At 36.7% G+C, this 21105-nt stretch overlaps 2 protein-coding genes across 4 annotated transcripts in view; one reads left to right on the top strand and one right to left on the bottom strand.

Moving 5' to 3' along the window:
* Positions 1 to 12409, bottom strand: part of KIF18A (kinesin family member 18A) — an 80859-nt gene extending 68450 nt beyond the window's left edge. Inside the window, exons 1-3 of one of the 2 annotated variants that reach the window (XM_046014394.1) lie at positions 12321 to 12408; positions 11713 to 11825; positions 1244 to 1616 (exon numbers count right to left, since the gene is read on the bottom strand). In XM_046014394.1, coding sequence (XP_045870350.1) covers positions 1244 to 1568 — 325 coding nt within the window. In that variant the 5' untranslated portion in view covers positions 1569 to 1616; positions 11713 to 11825; positions 12321 to 12408. Of the gene's footprint in view, positions 1 to 1243; positions 1617 to 11712; positions 11826 to 12320 lie in introns of both variants that reach the window. The other variant, XM_046014395.1, reaches the window with a different exon arrangement.
* Positions 12410 to 14272: 1863 nt separating this feature from the next.
* Positions 14273 to 21105, top strand: part of METTL15 (methyltransferase like 15) — a 192866-nt gene continuing 186033 nt past the window's right edge. The window contains exons 1-2 of one of the 2 annotated variants that reach the window (XM_046017537.1): positions 14273 to 14709; positions 17815 to 18102. In XM_046017537.1, the coding sequence (XP_045873493.1) occupies positions 17833 to 18102 (270 nt within the window). In that variant the 5' untranslated portion in view covers positions 14273 to 14709; positions 17815 to 17832. The remainder of the gene's footprint in view (positions 14710 to 17814; positions 18103 to 21105) is intronic. The other variant, XM_046017536.1, reaches the window with a different exon arrangement.

Raw genomic sequence — 21105 nt, 5'->3', positions numbered from 1 at the left:
CAAACTACTAAAATACTTTTCAGTGGAATCAATTAAACTGACATATTTCATTCTTTTTATTTTATATAAGCTAGGAGTACAACAAGAAGTCTTAAGACAGCTGGATAGTAATACAAAATAAAGCCAAGAAGAAAACAAAGATTCAGTATTAGTTTGGTGGAGATTTTTTCATTTAGAGTCAAGAAAAATTTAAATCTCTGGAAATAGTACGGAGTTTCATGAATGAGGAAAGGAATACAAACTTAAAAATGGGAATCATAGGGGCGCCTGGGTGGCTCAGTGGTTTAAGCCGCTGCCTTCGGCTCAGGTCATGATCTCAGGGTCCTGGGATCGAGCCCCACATCGGGCTCTCTGCTCGGCAGGGAGCCTGCTTCCCTCTCACTCTCTGCCTGTCTCTCTGCCTACTTGTGATCTCTCTCTGTCCAATAAATAAATAAAAATCTTAAAAAAAAAAAAATGGGAATCATAGCAGTTCTAATCAATAAACCACATTCTATTCTTATTTGACCAAGAGGGTAAGTCTTCTGTAATAAAACTGAATGAGTCAGTGAAAGACAGTGAAACATGTTACAGTTTTAGGGTTATCTTAAAGAAAATGTTGTAAATGGTGGTAATTACAAAAATAAGATATAAATAATGGTGTTAAATGCCTTGTAAGTATTGAAGTAACTGGCCTTTGGATCTTTTTCTAGGAAATCAACATGGCCATTTTGAAAGGCAAATTACTATAGATCTATCCAGAGCACTAGAGATGCTTTCTGGGCTGAAGATACACTAAGATAACATATGATACTCAATTAACATGGGCTTTTAGCTTTTTTTTCAAGGTACTACAAAGAAAAATCATTCTGTAAAGAAACTTGCAGTGTTCAGAAATGTCCAACTTTTCCCAAGGGATAGATAGCTGTATAGGTAAGCGAGAGAATATTAGTGAATACAAATTGTGAGAAATCTAGTATCCATTGAAAGACCCATGTGGTTTAATAACAAAGGAAAACTGAAAAGATGATTGTCTACAGGGACCACAACAAGACTTTGGAAGAGAAAGTTTCACAAATTATGTTATATTGAGGCCTAATTTTCAAAGAAAGTCTATATTTACAGTGAAATTCTATTTAACGTTATAATTTTTAGCAAATAAGCACCTTAAAATTGAATATGTTTAGAATGGGCAAAGTAGATATCCATTCTAATGTAAAACTGAAATCAGATGGAAAAATTAAACTCTGACTGAAACAATTACCTGTGCAATTATATCCATTCAAAAAACTACGAAGAATTGGCTTAGTAGTATGTTCAAAAACTTCCAATTGAGTTGAAGTTTCATCAAAAACTGCATCAAATACAAACTTGAGATCCTTATTTTGTCTTTTTGTAATATCTCGATTTGCAGTTTTCTTTCCGTGGAAAAAACTAATTTCTTCTTGTTTGGGGTCAAAAACTAGGATATGCTTATCTACAACATGGACCACTTTATGGAATCCAGCTGCCTTTTCTTTTGTGTTTTCTGGACGCACACGAACAACTACTTTCATATGGTGACACAGGTCTTCCTCAGTGACAGACATTGTTGATTATCTTGCTTCTCCTGTTTGTATGAATGCCTGAATATTTCTCTGCAATTACAAAGGAAAGTAAAGTATTAATATAAGTTCTATTGTACATAATATGACTGGCATATAGTGTTCACTAAAAAAAAGGTACTAATTCTATTACCTGGAAATAAATAGATATATTTATATATTTCAAAGATTTTTATTTATTTATTTGACACAGAGAGAGAGACAGAGAGAGGGAGAGAGAGAGAGAACACAAACAGGGGGAGTAGGAGAGGGAGAAGCAGGCTTCCCACCAAGCAGGGAGCCAGATGCAGGACTCGATCCTAGGACGCTGGGATAATGACCTGAGCCAAAGGCAGATGCTTAATGACTGAGCCACCCAGGCGCCCTGGAAATATATTTAAACGTATACACATAGACACACATAATTCACTCCTTGGTTCAAAACCTTCTAATGGTTATTTTATTCAGAGAACAAGCTGAAGTTTTCTAAATGGTCTCCATTTTCACCTCATGGTTTATGATCTTTGCCTTGCTCCCTCCATTCCAACTAACCCACCAAGCACTCTAATGGGGTCTTTCTATCAACCACTCTCTCCATTGCAACATACTTCCTTCAATACCTGCATGACTCTTACTTCTTTTAAGTCCTTGCTCAAATGTTGCCCTCCCACCTACTCTTATTAAAACTGCCAATCTAATTCCCAATTATCCTTATACTGCTCTATTGTTTACCAAAGCACCATCTTCAAATAATATATACTTCTTACTTATTGTATTCTCTATTCCAGTTAAACTACATACTCTTTAAGGACATGAATATTTTTAAAAATCTGTTTTGCTTATTGATGTGTTTCCAGAGCCTAAAACAGTGCCCAGCACAAAGTAGACTGTATAAATATTTGATGAATAAATAAATTAGAAAATCTAAAAGGTTTTAAATTTTTTTTCTTAGTTAAAACTTTTAAATTCTCAATTAATTTCTGGATAATTGAGGTTTCCAAACTATTGATCTTTGTTAGTTTATCTTTACTTTCTATTTTTATGTGAGGAAATCGGAGAGTCAGATCATAATTTTTAAACCTAGTATCATTGATGTACCCTAGACTTACATCATTACAGAGAAGACTAGGATCTCTGAATATACCATGGTGTATATGCCATCTTCATCAACTTCATACCTGGGCTAACTAACTGATGCATCCTTGGAACTATTTTTAACCCTATGGGTTTGTGAGATACATGTAGAGATGAGCCTAGGTGTATTAATTTCCACTGCCAACAGGCTTGCAGCCAAGATCACTTTTACTGAAAACAGTTCATGAGTCAAGGTTCTATCTTTATTACCTTGATGATTCTGAGAGATCTTTTGCTGTCCATTACCATAAGCCAAACTAATATAATGCTGAAGCTCTTACAAAAATGAAAGCTAGGTTTTTGGAGCCTTGCTGTAACTATATAGTTTACCTATGGTGTTTGAGTCGAAGTAGAAGCCCAGGGTCTGACTTCTGACCTACATTTTAGGTGAAGAGATCTACCAGAGTCTTGTGTTTGTGTGATTTTTTTTTTTGTTTTGTTTTGTTTTGTGATATAATCTAATAATTCTCATTGCTGTGTAGATAACATACTGTAAAGAATGGAGACTAATTAGAACACTGAAGTAGTACAGATAGGAGATAATATTTTCAACTCAGACCACGGTGGTAGTCAGATTCTGGAAATATTCTGAAGGTAAAGATAATAGATTCTCCTGATAGATATGAACTATGAGAGAAAGACAGGATTCAAGAACAACTCCAAAGTTCTTGGTCTGAGTATTGGAAAATCTAGACTTCTTAAATTTGAGAATTTTAATAGACATCCAGGTGGAAATGTCAAGGCAGTTGAAACCCAAGTTCAAAAAGTAAAGTCAGTTCTCAGAGTCTTAATGCTTCAAATGGCATTAAGATTTGGGGGAATCTTTAAATCAAGGAGAATAGGTTGGTCAATTATATTAAATACTGCTAACAGGTAAAGTACAGACTAAGAAGTAACATGGGATTTAGTAACAAAGAAGTCAATGAGAAGAACAGTTTTGGGGGAATGGTGGGACAAAAACCTGAATGAGAGAAGACTCAGTGAATACAGAAAATACTACTGCAAAAGTAAGCAAAGGGATGGTACGGTGGAGGCGAAAAAAAGGTTAAAAAAAGACATTAAAAGAATTTTTTTTAAAGATTTTATTTATTTGATATAGAGCGAGAGATCACAAGTAGACAGAGAGGCAGGTAGAGAGAGAGGGGGAAGCAGGCTGCTTGCTGAGCAGAGAGCCCGATGCGGGGCTTGATCCCGGGACCCTGAGATCATGACCTGAGCCAAAGGCAGAGGCTTAACCCACTGAGCCACCCAGTCACCCCCATTTTGTTTTTTTAAATGGGATAAATAATAACAATAATGAAGCTAAAATATGTCATAAAACCATATACTTTTGGAAAGAATTCAAATAAAGTCAAAGTAATCTAAAAGCAGGAGACACTGGACATGGCACTCCCTTTTTAGACTCTGTCCTCCAAAAATAGAACACTGAAGACGGAAGGATGGTTACTTGGACTCTAACAGTCAAGTCCCAGATGAATTACTACTCTGCTCTTCTTCATTCTTGAGCTTCTATGTTCCACAAAGCACTTAAACCTCACTTCTATGACCTTGCACTACTTCCTTAACCTCACTGAATCCCAGTTTCTTATTTGTATAAAAGAAACCTCAAAGCACTGTGAAGGCTAAAAGCGATAACAAGTATTAAGTATATCAAGGCATTCAATAAATGTCAGTTCTCTTCCCTATATACCTCCATTCCTGTTTCTTCTTGCCAAAGATACTGATTCATCTTTTTAGTGTTTCCCAATGGGCTCATGATGGCACTTTAGGTAGGATAATTCTTCCTTGTTTGGAACTGTTACATGTATTAGAAAATGTTTAGCATTTATAACCTCTATTATAGGTTGGTAGCATCCCATATTCCTTGTTATACCAAAAACTGATCTCCATACACACGTCTAAAAGCTCTTAGGAATATTGAGCAATGCTTTGACCTTAAAGATACACTTTTCACCCCCCAATGATAGATAAAATACACACAAATGAAATAGATAAACAAGTATGAGATGACTTCAGGTGATTATTTTGAAATAGACCTTAGAATCTAAAGATTGGGGCACCTGGGTGGCTCAGTGCGTTGGGCCTCTGCCTTCGGCTCAGGTCATGATCTCAAGGTCCTGTGACCGAGCCCCACATTGGCTCTCTGCTCAGCAGGGAGCCTGCTTCCCCCCCTCTCTCTCTGCCTTGCCTCTCTGCCTACTTGTGATCTCTCTCTCTCTCTCTGTCAAATAAATAAATAAAATCTTTAAAAAAAAAGAATCTAGAGATTGGATGGGATCTCTTGTTAATTAAGTAATCAATTCAATATGAGAACTATTAGATGTTGGAGCCAGCTACCTTAGGTTAAAATCCCAGTTCTACTACTTACTGGCTGTGGTAGCAAGTTACTTAACCTCCTTTTGGCTCAATTTCATCATCTGTAAAGTGGGACTAATAATAATATCTACCTCACAGAGCTGTGGTGGGAACTTAGAATGATGCCTGGCACACAATATGCACTTAGTGTTTGCCATGATTATTATTACTATTATTATTATTATATACAGTGCAGTGAGGCAAAAAGGTATTAATAAAATAATGACACAATTATGTAAAGGTGTAACTGTGACAGGAATTGGTAAGGTAAAGGCTAATAGTCCTACATAAGACTGTCATGGAGGGGAAATTAGAGGAAGTGACAGTTGACAGCTGAAGGATGGTTAGTTATTAACTACGATAAAAAAGCATTTCAGGGTGGGAAATTAGTTATATATCTAAATACATATTTATTGAGTGCCTTCTATGAGGTAAGAATTTTTCTGGATCCCAGAACAGAGGGCAAGAGTATACATGGGGGCTCCTATTTTAGATGGGGCAGTTGAGAAAAGCTTGTCTAGTTGAGTGACTTTCTACAGAAACTGAAAAACTCTCTGCAACAAGAGTATTTTACACAGCACGTCCAAAGGCCTGTGGTAAGAAACAGCTTGTGCAGAGGACATAACAGGCTGCATGGTCAATTTGCTTAAACCTCATTTCTTTTAGCTGTTTAGTTTTAGCTAATTGCAATTTTATATACAGCATCTAAAGAGATGCTCAATTTAGCTCAGTCCTCTTTAAAACATTTTTAAAAATATTTTATTTATTTATTTGACAGACAGAGATCATAAGTAGAGAGGCAGGCAGAGAGAGAGGAAGAAGCAGGCTCCCTGGTCAGCAGAGAGCCTGATGCGGGGCTCGATCCCAGGACCCTGAGATCATGACCTGAGCTGAAGGCAGAGGCTTTAACCCACTGAGCCACCCAGGCGCCCCAACATTTTTCTTTTTAAAGTAATCTCTACACTCAGTGAAGGGCTTGAACTCACGACCCTGAGATCAAGAATTGCAACCTCCACTCACAGAGTCATCCAGGTGTCCCAAGCTTTGCTGCATCCTAATGCAGCTGGACAGAATAAAAGGGAAGGGAGAGGTTGCATTAAGAAGATATAATTAAATAAGAGTGGGGCCAGATTTGGAAGATCATGAATACAAGGCCATCAAGTTTAGATTTTATTTTGAAGTTTATTGGGAATTGCTGAAGGTATTTTAGAAGGCAATAGGTCTCACTCAAGGAATACTTCAAGGAGAAATACTGACAATGCTCTAAAGGAATTTAAGAAGTATAATCTCAAATACAACTTTGGGGGCGCCTGGGTGGCTCAGTGGATTAAGCCGCTGCCTTCGGCTCGGGTCATGGTCTCAGGGTCCTGGGATCGAGCCCCACATCAGGCTCTCTGCTCTGCGGGGAGCCTGCTTCCTCCTCTCTCTCTGCCTGCCTCTCTGCCTACTTGTGATCTCTCTCTCTGTCAAATCAAATACAACTTTGTTTTACAACTTGTTACAGATTTTAAGAAAGACATCCATCTTAATTTTTAAAGTACCACACATATAAGGACTTTTTCAAAACAAATGTCTGAAAATAATTTTCTTAATAAAATACCTAAGGTCAACAGGATCACCAAATTGTGAAAAATTAGTCTATCTTCAAATATACTAATGTCTTCAGGGATTAATGAAGTTTTCCCTACATCAAAACATAATGCCAGTTTTCTTTCCTAACATGGCCAAGTGAAAGAGTGGACATCTAGCTGATGCTGAATAAGGCACACAGAAGGTAAATTCTTTTTTTTTTTTTTAAAGATTTTATTTATTTATTTGACAGAGACACAGCGAGAGAGGAAACACAAGCAGGAGTTTGGGGTGGGGAAGCTGCTAGAGGGAGAAGCATGCTCCCCATCTGAGCAGGGAATCTGACAGGGGCTCAATCCCAGTATGCTAAGATCATGAACTGAGCTGAAGACAGACACCAAATGACTGAGCCACCCACGCCCCCCAGAAAATAAATTCTTTGATCCTGTTTACTAAGAAGGAGCAAAAGAAAAGCCTAAATATTGTTGCCTGTGTAATAATGTGTTGATTCAAAAATTCCTTTCAGGAGCACCTAATTGGCTTGGTGGGTAGAGCATATGACTTTTGATCTCAGGGTTGTAACTTTGAGCACTACAATGGGTGTAGAGATTAGTTAAAAAATAAAATTAAAAAAAAAATTCTGGGGGTGTCTGGGTAGCTCAGTCATTTGGTGTCTGTCTTCAGCTCAAGGCATGATCCCATGGTTCTGGGATCAAGCCCACATCTTGCTCCCTGATTAGTGGGAAGTCTGCCTCACCCTTTCCCACTCCCCCTGCTTGTGTTCTCTCTTTTTGCTGTGTCTTTTTCTCTGTCAAATAAATTACTAAAATCTTTATTATTTATTTATTTTTTAAAAATATTTTATTTATTTGACAGAGATAAATCACAACTAGGCAGAGAGGCAGGCAGAGAGAGGAGGAAGTAGGCTCCCTGCGAAGCAGAAAGCCCGATGCAGGGCTCTATCCCAGGACCCTGGCATCATGACCTGAGCCGAAGGCAGAGGCTTTAACCCACTGAACCACCTAGGTGCCCCAAATTACTAGAATCTTTATAAAAAATTCTGTTCAGATGACTGTTCAGAAGATAGTATCACAGCCTCTGACCAATTTTGTCATATCTATTCCTAATAGTATTTCTTTAATAGTAAGCTGGTAGGATTTCGTTTGTGGGACTAAAACATTAAAGATGGAACACTTCCTACACCATTGTTCATTATAATAGAAAGGTATTTTCTAGTCTATAGGCAAAGTAAAACATAAAAGAGAATAATGAAGGAGCTACTGAAGGGGCTTGAGTTGCTAATCTATAAAGTGATAGGATTGGACTCTTACCAAAGGTCTGTTTCTAGCTCTAATATTTTATGATTTTTACATGTGATTGGAAAAAGATATAAAAAAGTGATAAGAAATAACAGCTAATGGAGCTATATGTTTTTACTGTTACATCCTTAATCTCTCATAGTGAGTCTGGTAAATAGAAAATTCTCAAATACTTGATTAATGGATAAATTAATAAATTATAAAAAACAGACACAGAATCTAAGAAAGCAATTCACCCATTTAGAGTAGAGGCAAACATACAATATACTTCTCTGAAAGAATCAACGTATCTTAGTAGAATATAATGAATGGCAATAATTGGCAGTCACAATGAGGATGCTGAAGCATCAAAAAAATGTTAGGGGCGCCTGGGTGGCTCAGTGGTTTAAGCTGCTGCCTTCAGCTCAGGTCATGATCTCAGAGTCCTGGGATCGAGTCCCACATCGGGCTCTCTGCTCAGCAGGGAGCCTGCTTCCCTCTCACTCTCTCTGTCTGCCTCTCTGCCTACTTATGATCTCTCTCTGTCAAATAAATAAATAAAATCTTTAAAAAAAATGTTAAATAATGTGGCTGGTTTCTGGTTTACAAAATTAGGAAATTGGAAGATCTTGTTTTATAATAATCACTGAGGGTGGTTAAAAAAACCTTGTCACTTAGTAAGGGTAATATTTAATTTTCTGAGATATTCACTTACACAGAAAAACTCATTCCTGTGCTATATTTAATGAAGAAGTGTTAAAACCTAATTCTCTTTAATAATGGCAAGATAATATAAAGCAGGTTGAAGAGACAAATTCTAAACTTATAATATAAGCAGTTACTGTTCACCCAAGATAAAATATAAGTCAATTAAGTTAAAGATTCACTCCCAATTATAAGCAAATACAATAATAAATTTTATTTAATTCATTGATTGCATGTACTGATGCCTTCTTCTAGAGCAATCAGATCATGTTACGTATCTCATGTCACTCCCCAGCTCCAAACTCTTCAATGAGTTCCCAGCATAAGAATAAAATGCAAACTCCGTGGGACATCCAATAGGTTCTAAAACTGGCCCCATCAACCTCTCCGATATCTCCTTCAAATGGTATCCTCCCTCAGGATTACTCTGCTTCAGTCACACTGTCCTTCTTAGTGTTCCTAAAACATTCCGTCTTGTTCTAACCTCATGGCCTTGCACTTTCTCTTCTTTGAAGAGACTACCTTGAAGACACTACCTTTAGATATTTGCAAATCTTCATCTCAGTTCGTTATTCATGTCCCTGTTCAAATATAACCTCACACAGGATTTCCCCAAAGATTCCATTCAAAATAGTGTCACCCCGCTTTTTCCTCTTCCATCCTTTACCAGCTTTATTTTTCTTCTTAGCATCTAAACTAATTGGAAAATATGTATCACTTGGTTACCTATTTATTGTTTGTTTCCCCTCCAGAATATAAACACTATGAGAATATGGACTACATCTGTACCCCAGAACCTTGAACAGGACTTGTTCAATATTTAGGACTCAGTACATAATTGTTCAATAAATGAATGAATGAACTAATGCAAATTTTCAAGATAAATGTGCAAAACAAGTGCCAAATAGAAGACTTGGCATACAATCCTTTGAATTTTTAAAAGATATACATATTTGTATATGAACAGTCTCTTTTAGGAAAAGAACACAGGAAACTGATAGAATCAGTTGTTCCGTGGGGGGGAAATATGGAAGTATGGGTGACAGGCAGGCTTATTTTCTACTGTATATCTTTTTGTATCATTTGGATTTTAAACATGACTAATTATTTTCACTTCAAAAACAAAACAAAACAAAAAGTATTAAAATTTACTGTAAGCAAAATCTTTCATTTAAAATGTATTTATGGAATACCTTCTATTGCACGCTTAGTATAGAAATAGAAATTGCTGAGCAATTTACATATTTATTTAATCCCCATAACAATTCTATGATACAGGTATTTATAATCATTTCTATTTAATAGAGGAATAACTGTAATTAGATTTAATTGATTGGCTAAAGTCACATTATTGGAAGCATAAGACATGGGATTTGAACTTAGACTAACTGGATGTAAATCTGAAGTATTTAATATATGTGCTGCTGAAGCGAGCACAATCTGAAGTATTTAAATGACTACTCTTTCAGTTGTAAATATTAGTCTCCAGAAATTTCCTCACAGAAGTTAAAAATATATATTTGCCTATTTTTTTTTTCATATTTGCCTATTTTTGTTAGAAACCTCAGGGCCCAGCAGAGGAGCTCTTGAATGAATGTTGAAATAAAACTGAAAGTATGATTTCTCTCTGCTTGTGGTATATCAAACAGTTATCTATTCTTAGCATATACACTATTGAGAAGTCTTAAATTAGGTCAATAAGGTGATAACTACTACTAATGAACAACAATGGTTATCATTTGAGCACGTTCTGTATGCCAAACATCATGGTAAACATTTAACATTCATCATCTCATTCAATCCTTAAAACAACCATATAAGGCATATTTTATAATAGTCTCCACTTTACAAAAACACAAACTTAGTTAAGGATAAATAATTTTTCCAAGATGACATAGCTAGTAAGTGAGGAGCCAGAATGTAAACTCAGGTCTAAATCCAAAGCCCAACAACAATGCTCTACTGGAATAAGAACAGAATATTTTCAAACAAAGGAACAGAAATGCTGCACAAATTATTTTAAATGTGGAGTTATACAGTTCTAAGTTATTTCTTAAATTTAAACTTAAATCTGAATTAGATTGAGGTTTAACAAACACTTTTTAGGAACAGGAACTATCCTCCACACACTATCATTTATAGTCTCTATACAACTTAACACCTATTTTTGGAATTAACTTCAGCGTTAGAGCCAGATCTTTTACTACATTAAAAAACATCAGGGGGGCACCTGGGTGGCTCAGTGGGTTAAGCCGCTGCCTTCGGCTCGGGTCATGATCTCGGGGTCCTGGGATCGGGTCCCACATAGGGCTCTCTGCTCCGCGGGGAGCCTGCTTCCTTCTCTCTCTCTCTCTCTGCCTGCCTCTCTGTCTACTTGTGGTCTCTCTCTGTCAAATAAATAAATAAAATCTTTAAAAAAAAAAAAACATCAGGGAAGAAAGAAATTTCAAATGGAGTGAAGAGTGGCACTAACATCTGGGCTATTTTTTCCTCCTAGATTTCAGAGTTGACAGCATAAAAGTGATTTTGTTGTGTACCTTAATCGATTCAGGGTATCAGTACACTTTGACAACACCCACTTTTAAAGTGAAAATTTTATTTCTTCAAATACTTGTTCAGTAACAAGAGATTAATTTACTACTGTTAAAGGCAAGATAATCTTTGTTTACTGAAACAGACAATTCTTTCAAGGTAATAGAAACTTAGTCACAAGCAGTATCTAGTCTATGGTTCTTATATTTCCTAGGACCAAAGTTCATAAATACTTTCCAAAATCCAAGGCGAGAGCCTGAAGGTAGTGGAATAACAACTACCAACTAAAACCTGTAGAATGCTTAATACATTCTACTCGATAATTAATAGTAAATAACTTCAACTATATATTATATAACAAAATTATTCAATTCTGGTCAAATAACCTCTTTTCGCAAACAGGTTGGCCTTGATCTATCTCTCTGTAACTGAGTGCCTAAAGAGCTCCTAAAAGAGTCTTGCAGAAACTAAGAAAAGACAGTAGAAGGACTTATTCTCAGTGTTCAAGAGTCCCTTTCATTTGCAAAGCACTTTGCCAAGCAGTTTCGCTTCAATACCTCGTTTGAGTCTTGGCAATCCCGCTAGGCAGTGCTGGCAAGTCTTGTCTTGAATCTACATCTGGGGCTCAGAGGAGGTTCCCGACGGATCTTTGCCAGGCTCACAGCAGAACCTTGCAGGACAAAAAGTTTTTAAGTTGGACCAAAACTCCTTTTTGATAGTTAAGCCTTGAGTTACATTTACATCTGTATCTGAAACAAAACACTCTGAATCAGAAGTGCGGAACGAACTTTACATTGTAATGCGCAGGGCAGTTAAAGTGCTCTGCCAGTCTGGGAAAGGGGCCAGGATGCCTTTTAAAACTTCCGACTTTCTCAGAATTTAAGGCAGGAGATTTCTGTCCTTCCTGATGAGCAGTCAAGGGCTCCTGATAAGGTAGAGCTATGCTCCAGCGGGTTCTCCAGTTCCTTTTTCCTTTCACTTTCTCCCCAGGGACCCTAACTACCGTCACTCCCCCACCCCCCACCACTCAACCCTTCCGCGTTTGTCAACAAGCGCATCCTGTCTTCTACTCCTCAAGCGGAGTAGCCTTCCGCTTCCAGCGAGATGGGTCATCAAAAGAAGCATTACGAAAAGAGAGGTTTCTCCTCGCGTGCTTCTCACTCACCTCAGCTCCAGCAAAGATTACCGCAACACTTGCCTATGATGTCCGCCACTCCACGGTTCAAACTCAGCCACAAGATTCAAACCCAAGCCAGCTTTTTCAGCTCTTCCTTTCATTGGCTACCGATTTCGTGACGTCATCACGTCGGACGTTGCCGTGGCGCGCTATTGCTTGGCGCCAAGAGTCTCAGCGGCGCAGCTCAGTGGAAGCGGCCTTGTGGCGCGTCACCAAGGCAACGCGCACGGCTGTTTCCGGAGGCGTTGGCCGAAGTGGGCGGAGCTAGACCGCAGCTGCAGGTGGGAGGTAGCCACCTGGGATCTTCAGGCCACCTCCAAACCCGCGGGCATAAGGCCGGGTCCCAGGGTTCAGGGTGTGAGTGAGACGGGAGTGGGCAGGGGTTGGCTTGTGCCGTCTGCTTGCGGGAGAGGTGGAGCCTGTTGGCTGTGGGTTAATGGGTTCTGAATGCTTATATTTTTATATTCTCCTTTTCTTTATTGAGTAGTTAAGCGTCCAGGGCGCGGGTCCTGTGCTCTGGAAGGTGAGGGACCTGTTTCTTTTAGCCACTTTCACAGGATCAAACTAGGGTCATTTCGCCTCAATTAACTGAAAGTCCAGGGCTTTTGGTGTGAGGCCCCAGTCTTCATTTCTCAGGACTCCCAGGCCTACTCCCTTTATTGCTGACTATGAAGCTATTTGGTGTTTGGTTGTTTTTACATTTCTAATGATGACTTTACAGAATAAATTTATTTAAATTTATTGGCCTAGTTCATTACTGGATGCAGTAGTTTTTTGCCTTAGATTGTAGATATGATTTCAAAATGTACACTTGAATAAGAAAAAAATACCAGTAAAAAAGAGAAATACGTTTGCTAAGTCATCTTTATTCGTCAGGGTATTTTTAATAGTATGATCTGAATGTCATTGTTCTTTATATTAATATTATTGTATCCATCAGCAATTACTGATTGTAGACTTTAGGGACATAATAGCATAAGTAAAAATCCCTGCCCTCTTGGACTTTATACTCTTATATGGAGCTTATCACTATAATAAATAGGATGGCACAACGCATTGCAGAGTATTATAAGTGAAAAAAAGTATGAAAACCTCCATAATGTCGACATTTATTTCCTCCTGAAGAAGATCAGAAGCACTGTGTATTGTGTATGATGCATGTGATATGATTGTTTCTGAACTCTGGATAGAGCATCAATAAAGATACTAATTGCTGGCTATATTACATATATCTTAGCTAATGCAATAGTCATTTGTGTGGTGCTGAGTTTGGTAATAAAATTGAGAAGACTTTTATTTTATTTCAAATATGCGTTTACTCTATAGTACTTTACCACTGGTGTCCCAGGCATTTTGTTAACTTTATAAATGTTACTTCATTTAATTATCAAAACAGTCCATGAGATGAAGGCACAATTTATTTCACTGAAGAAAAAAACTGAAGTTTTCAGAAAATCCCTAAAGTAAATTATTAATTATAACTGTACAAACCAGCCAATTCAGAATTAAGGTGTTTGTCTCAGAAATACTTTCTAAATTAAGTGATATTCAGATGCTTTCTTAATCTATTCTGAAAATAGGCATTTTAATAAACCAATTTCTTGTAAAATTGCATTGATTATTGGTGAATAAGTGTTTTAGATATCATTTTTTTGATACCCACACATTGTATGGCTTGCTAACAGGTGTTTCCACACTTAATCTAAGTGCTTATTTTACATATAACTTTAAGTTCATATGATGAAAACCATATTCTTAAAGAATTGCATAGGTAAAGCAAAGAAACTTTAATGTTACAATCAATGCCATCACAGTGCCAACTGGCTTCGGTTTAGTTTGGCAAAAGAGTATAGCAGAAAGTATAAGAGACTAATGTATTTTGGAATGAAATGAAGGGAAAAAAACCCAAATCTTAAAAACATGAAGTGCTAAAGGAGACAAATTCCCACCTTTTTTTCGAAAGTGGAGTATAACTAATGCTGTGTTATAATAGAAATTAACACAAGTTCGTAATAAACCAAATAAAGTGGAAATGATAAAATGGAAAGTTAGATTTAAACTTGCCTCAAACATTAAAGCAAAAAAAAAGGAAAAGTAAATTTAAACCTGGCAGTGGTAGGTTCTTATTCCTGCCCCCCTCCAGGAACACTTTGAAAACCCCAATGCCTGCAACCCTCTGTTAGCTGGGTCCTGCAAACAGCGGAACGAAAGGCAGACGGTTTTCTGTTGCTGGGGCGGACGCGGGCCCGAACTGTCCGTCCTTGCAAGTTTCCCCCAAGGTTGGGACCTAGACGTGCGGCAAATTCATGTTGTCTGGCACCATAGTGGTCGTCGCTGGCCCGAATTAGAAACCAACTGCGAATTCTTCGTGCCTCAGGTGAGGAAAAGGTGGTCGAGTCTCGGGAGCTCTTTTGGAGCCCACCCCATGCCTTTGGGGGGAACTTCAGAGGTCGCCGGATTCGCCCTTTACAAAGAAAACACGCCCCCGCTCCCGCTTCCTCTCCTGAACACTCATTCGTCCTGAGCTCAGAAGTTTGTAAATAGTTTTCCCTCTTCCGAGCATAATTCTTTGGCAAAAGGATGTATTCTTCCTTAACTTTAGAACCTCTTTCACTTTCTGTGCCTTCGGCTCCCAGCCTCCAGGCTGGGTTTTTGGCCTTAGGAGTTAAATTTTCAAATGGTTTTCGCCGGAGGGAAGGCTGAGTGAGTGCAATGATGGTAATTGGTAGCACCATTGAGCAAGTAGCTTTCCAAGGTATCGCTCACTCACCTTCCTGGTCCCACAATGAAAAGGGTAACCTGGCCAGTTCCCTCGATTCAACGGCTTAAACTGAACCTTGCTGGCAAAGTTAAATGATTTACCTAGGGAAACCACCGAGTTGGCTTCAGCGGTCTGGTTTCCAGACTCTCGGCTTCCTTCCTGTGACCAGAGGAAACTTAAACTGTCTTAAATCATCAAGGGTGCTTCAGAGCTGACTGCAGGAGTGCTCTGAGTTATCTGGTAGGAGACCGGACTACCTAAAGAGATGGAACTCCCTAATTTTGAGCTTGTTTCTTTCCATTCTTAGGGAGGTATTCAGGAAACAGCCAAAGAGGAAAATTATTGAAGTCCTTTCTCCATGTTGACCCATGTTAGTAGCCAATTAGTGCGTAATAAAATCTTTAGGCTTTGTAATGGAACACAGTTGAGTAAATACATAGAAATTGAATGCAAAAGAGTTCAATTAAATGAAGCACACCCCCCACCCCCCCAATTTGTCCTACTTGCTTTTTCCCATGTGGTTTTGATTCCTGTATTGGAATTGATTCACATATTTATATCTGGACATATAGTGTAGATTGCTTAAATATTCCAGATTCCACTAGTTAGGACTATACACTGTATTTCCAAATGGAGTAGGACCAAACAATGGGATATTGGCTCTTTACAGAAAAATAATCTAATTCATGAGATAGTACAAATATATAGTCATTGTAATTAAAGTACCATTCAATTACATGGATACAATAGAGCCAGTGGTCTATGTTTGTAGCATAGAGACTAAGATAAGATTTCAGGCTCTGGGGATAGAATGCTGGGGTTACAGTTCTAGGCTTATGGCTTTCTAGATATATGATCTTTTGGCAAATTACTTCTCTGTTTTCTCATCTGTAAAATAGAAATAGTAATACTATTTACCTGTAAGAGTTTGGTAAGGATCGAATGAGTTTAGTAGTATTTAGTAAGTGCCCAGTAAATGTCAATTTTTATTTTGAAAAATGTTAGGAACACTAGGTTAGAGGGTAGTTGGATTTACTTTGTATAAGCTTTCTGAAAAACATGAGGCATAATTAATAATTTGGCTAATTTGTCACCAGTGAACATCCAAAATATTACTTCAAACACTTATTTGCAGTCCTTTTTTTCCCCTGCGTTTTTCCCGTGTCACATTTGCCACATCATTCTGTGGATTATGTTGTAGTTAAAGTTGGCATTTCCTTAAGGTAACATTTTGTGGTATTGTATTTATATAATATAAATGTATTTCTTTTCTAGTCATCACATGTGATCAACTTTCCAACATTATTTTTCATTTCTATTGCAAAAGGAAGGGACGGTGTATTTAAGTAGGATATTTATTTTTCTTTTTTTGGTGGCGGAGGTATTTATGTTTCTTGAAGCATTTTGAGAATGTGGTTTTTGGTACAGTTGGTCAGGCAGGTGAAATTTCCTAAAGTAAGTTTTGATAAAAATATTAATTCTGTAGAATCTAGAGTTTACCCATCCATCCATTTTTTTTTTTTTTTCAAAAAACGCGAATCACCTAGTGTGCATCTGCTTTTGTGGATATAAAGATATGGGTCTTACTCTTAAATAACTAATAATAATGTATAAGGAAGGAAGAAGAATGTTAACTTGGTATTTACTGTAATATTAAAAATGTTGCTTACAATTTAATGTATAAAAAGCATAGTGTTTCCAAAAGGTTTCCTGTTAATGTAGTTCATAAATACTTTTTCCTTTGAATTTGTAAGAGTTTCAGTTGGTGGGAATGCAAGCTGGTGCAACCACTCTGGAAAACAGCATGGAGGTTCCTCAAAATGTTGAAAATTGAACTACCCTATGACCCAGCAATTGCACTACTGGGTATTTACCCTAAAGATACAGACGTAGTGATCCGAAGGGGCACGTGTACCCGAATGTTTATAGCAGATTGCAGAATCAAAAGGAACACAAGTGAGAACGTTAAGGAATGTATTAATTATTTATTTGCTTGTCTTGCGGTGGGCAGGGAACACACAAAGCATGCCAAAGTATGCTCAGTTGAGTGTTTACAAAGTTATAATTGAAATTGGAACATGCTTCACTGATAGAGGCCATGGTGAAATAATCTCGTCAGAGAATATTTATGACAAGTCAGCAAAATTTTCACAAACTGATTTTTACCTTCATTTCTTTTTGGATAAACATGCATATCTTTTTCCAGGGATAATTTTTAAAACAAAGTTAAAATGAAGATGAAGCTTTAACATTATGAGAAAAACAAATAGATGAGTTTAAAATAAAAGACCACTTGAACCTGAAATAGGATGATATTCGTAATCCCTTCAATCATCCAGACAGCTTTTTTAAACTTAAATTCAATGAATTAATATATAGTGTATTATTAGTTTCAGAGGTAGAGTTCATTGATTCATCAGTTGTTTATAACACCCACTGCTCATTACATCACATGCCCTCCTTAGTGACCATCACTATGTTATCCCATCCCCCAGCCCCCTCCAGACAGCTTTTTCAAATAAGTAGTTCTAATGTGCTGAATACATTCTTTAAAGTTAGAAAAGTTTATTTAAGAAAAATGATGACTTAAGAATCAATTTTTGCCTCCCTGGTCATTAAAATGTTAATGATCTTAGAGCTTATCAGGCCATATTAAAAAGTTATGTAAAACTATGTATTTTAAAAATCCAACAATCATGATATTTTTAATTTTTTTTCTAGATTTTGTTGACCTACAGGATGCTTCGGTACCCATATTTTTGTAGAATCTATAAAGAATTTCTTTCATGCTGGTTGGAATCTGGCATATTTAATTTAGGTGTCTGGCCAAAAAAAATACATGATACAGCACAAAGAAATAATGAATATGAAGCCCAGGAACAAAGAGATCAGACTGGAACTCAGGAGAAACATAGATCTCAAGATAGAGATTTCGAAGCTATAGCTAAATTACATATTCCAGTAATGGTGGATGAAGTTGTTCGTTGTTTGGCACCACAAAAAGGCCAGGTAAGTTGATTAGTGTTATTTTTTTTAACATTTTAAAAATTGAGATATTCACTTTTCTTAGTACTTACAATTGTAAAGTGTACAGTTAAGTGGTTTTTAGTGTTTTTATGAGGTTGTACAATCATCACCATCTAATTCAAGAGCATTTCATCACTCCAGTAGGGAATCCTATATCCATTAGTATTCACTCTGCATTGACCCCTTTCCCTTGCCCCTTATAACTATTAATCTTTTTTTTGTCTGTGTGGAGTTGCCTAATATGGACATTTCCTATAAATGGATTTGTATTATATGTGGCTTTTTGCATTCACTTTGTATTATTTAGCATGTTTTCAGGATTCATCCAAGTTGTAGCATGTGTCTGTACTTCATTTCTTTTTTTCCCTGAACCATTGTGTTTATGGATATGTCTCATCCTTTTAATCTGATGGCATTTGTGTTTCTGCTTTTTGGCTACTGTGAGTAATGCTGTAATGAACAGTCATATACACATTTTTGTGTGGACATATGTTTTAACTTCTCTTGGGCAAATACCTAGGAGTGAAATTGCTGGGTCATATGGTAACTATGCTTAGCTTTTTGAGGATCTGCCATAATGTTTTCCAGAATTGATTAGTTTTGTCAAATAATAGTTTTAAAAGAACATGACATTGGCTGAGTGGTTTGGGTATGAAAACTTAGTTCTAGCATAGATTTTTAATAATTTTGGTATCTTTTCAGGAATGAGACAAAAGTAAGGATCTGAATTCCTGTTCTTGTTGTTAAACTTTTCAACTATCTTGCTATTTGATTCAGAGTTCTCCGGAGAAACAGAACCAACAGGATATGTGTGTGTGTGTGTGTGTATGTGTATATACTTATGTGTGTACACACACACACACACACCTATGTGGAGGAGCAGAGAATGAACGATTGATTTTGAGGAATTGAATCTTAAAGAGAGTTGGTAAATCCAAAATGTGCACAGTAGGCTGGCAGGCTGGAGACCTGGTAAGAATTGAAGTTTGAAGCCAAAAGCAGTCTGCTGGCAGAGTTCCTTCTTATTCCAAGGAGGTCAGTCTTAGTTCTGTTAAGGCTTTTCACTAAGTGGATGGGGCCCACCTACATTATAGAGGGTAATCTGCTTTAGTCAGTATGTAATTCAAATTTTAATCTCATCTTAAAAAAAAAAGTTCACAGAAACATCTACAATAATATTTGATGGAATATCTGGGTATTGGGGCCCAGCAAAGTTGACATATCCAATTAACCATCATACTTGCCTTATTTATAGTGTTGCTGGTGGGATTATATAAAGTTTTAGGTACAGAAATGCTTTAAACTCTGTAAGGAGATACGGAAATGTTAGGTGATAAAATATCCAAAAAGACAAAGCCAGAAACTTTCTGGTAATTAAGCACATTTACAAAAGGAAAAAAAAAATCATTATCATAGTAAATATTCATCAAATGTGTTTTTATAACTTAATGCTGATACTTAGTGTCCTGACTTCAGAAATACGCTTTTTTATTTTAGAAGTACTGTTATTACCTAGATCAGTTACTTTCATTCTAAAAGTCACACCTTACTTCTTTTCCAGGATACAGTGGCTTAGGAGTTAAGAGCTAAGATTTTATAATTGGACTGCCTAGGTTTGAATTGGTCATCTAACACACATGCATGTGCATACATACACAGATACAGCTTTTAATTTTTTCTTGAGAATTCCTTATGTTGCGTCAGACAGTTTTCATGAACTAAGTTCTAAGCTATATGCACAAAATATGCTGAAACGGCTGGATGTTGCTCATATGAAAGCCATTATGATATGACTTAGGTTGCTTCATCACAAAAATATTCTTTTACCTTATCTGTAGGCAGTATATGTATACCAAGGTAACCCCAGTATTCTTAAATTAGGTTATGTGTATAAAACATCTATATGTATAAAACATCCATGTGTTTTATACACATAAACAGCTCAGTGCGGTCATACAGTAGGGACCCTAAAATATACACAAAAATGTAAATAAAATACTAAATTGGATAAAACTTCTTATTGAATATGACTTAATCAAAATGAAATTCTCTTCGTTTTCTGTGAAGATTAATAATGCATGGATAGCACTTAATACCCATACATAAATGTGAGTGTAAAAAAAAAAGTACATATAAATATATATATGATGTAATTGAGATATATATGAGAGGGGAGGTTCAATTAGTAAAAAAGTGGAACTGAATTCAGTGGCTTGAATTTGACCTCTGGAACCAGAAACTAAAGCTCATACAAATTTGCTGAATCCTAGTAGCAAAAAGTAAATATTATTTCACACTAACCTTGAAGTAGAAAAAGAGCTAAATAAAAACAAACCAACCCTACAAAATGTCCTATAAATCAGTATTGGATCTGCCTTGTTGTAAAACCAAGTGGAATAAAATTAGACGATTCTACAACTTGACCTATCCTGAAGTTTCATTTTGTTCAAGTTCCTGACAAATGTAATATTGGTTTATTTTGACATTTCCATTGGTCTGATTTGAGTTGGGTTTTCTAGTAACTTTTTATAGAAAGTTTAATTTTATGAATGTTATTTCTGAAAACTTTCATGTGAGGTACATTTAGAGACAGTGTTATTTCTTACCTTTTCTGCTGTCTGGCAGACAGCTTTATTCACTGTTCCCTTAATCTTCAAGTAATAAAAACTGGTGACAGTTCTTGGACAGGAAAGGTCTTGATTTCTTCCAGAACCCATTATTTGCTTCTTTTCTTCCTGAGCCTTTTCCCCAAAATTATTTTCCTTTGCAAACTATGAGTCATACACTCACTTATATCAACCACCCACTTAATTACTGTTTTTCATATCACCTTCAATGGTGAATTTACAAATGAAACTTTTGATCATAACAAGAATTTTAAAGAAAATATATGTAGTTTTCAGTGAGGCCTTGGTCATTTAATAGTTATTTCTTTTTTTATCATTTAAAAGTTGCTTACCAAAAGAAAGTAATTTTGGGAATTTC

Source organism: Meles meles, chromosome 8 (genome assembly GCF_922984935.1).
Source record: "Meles meles chromosome 8, mMelMel3.1 paternal haplotype, whole genome shotgun sequence".
NCBI lineage: Eukaryota > Metazoa > Chordata > Mammalia > Carnivora > Mustelidae > Meles > Meles meles.
Note: the sequence above shows the minus strand (reverse complement) of the source record. Positions and strands in the feature narration are given on the sequence as shown.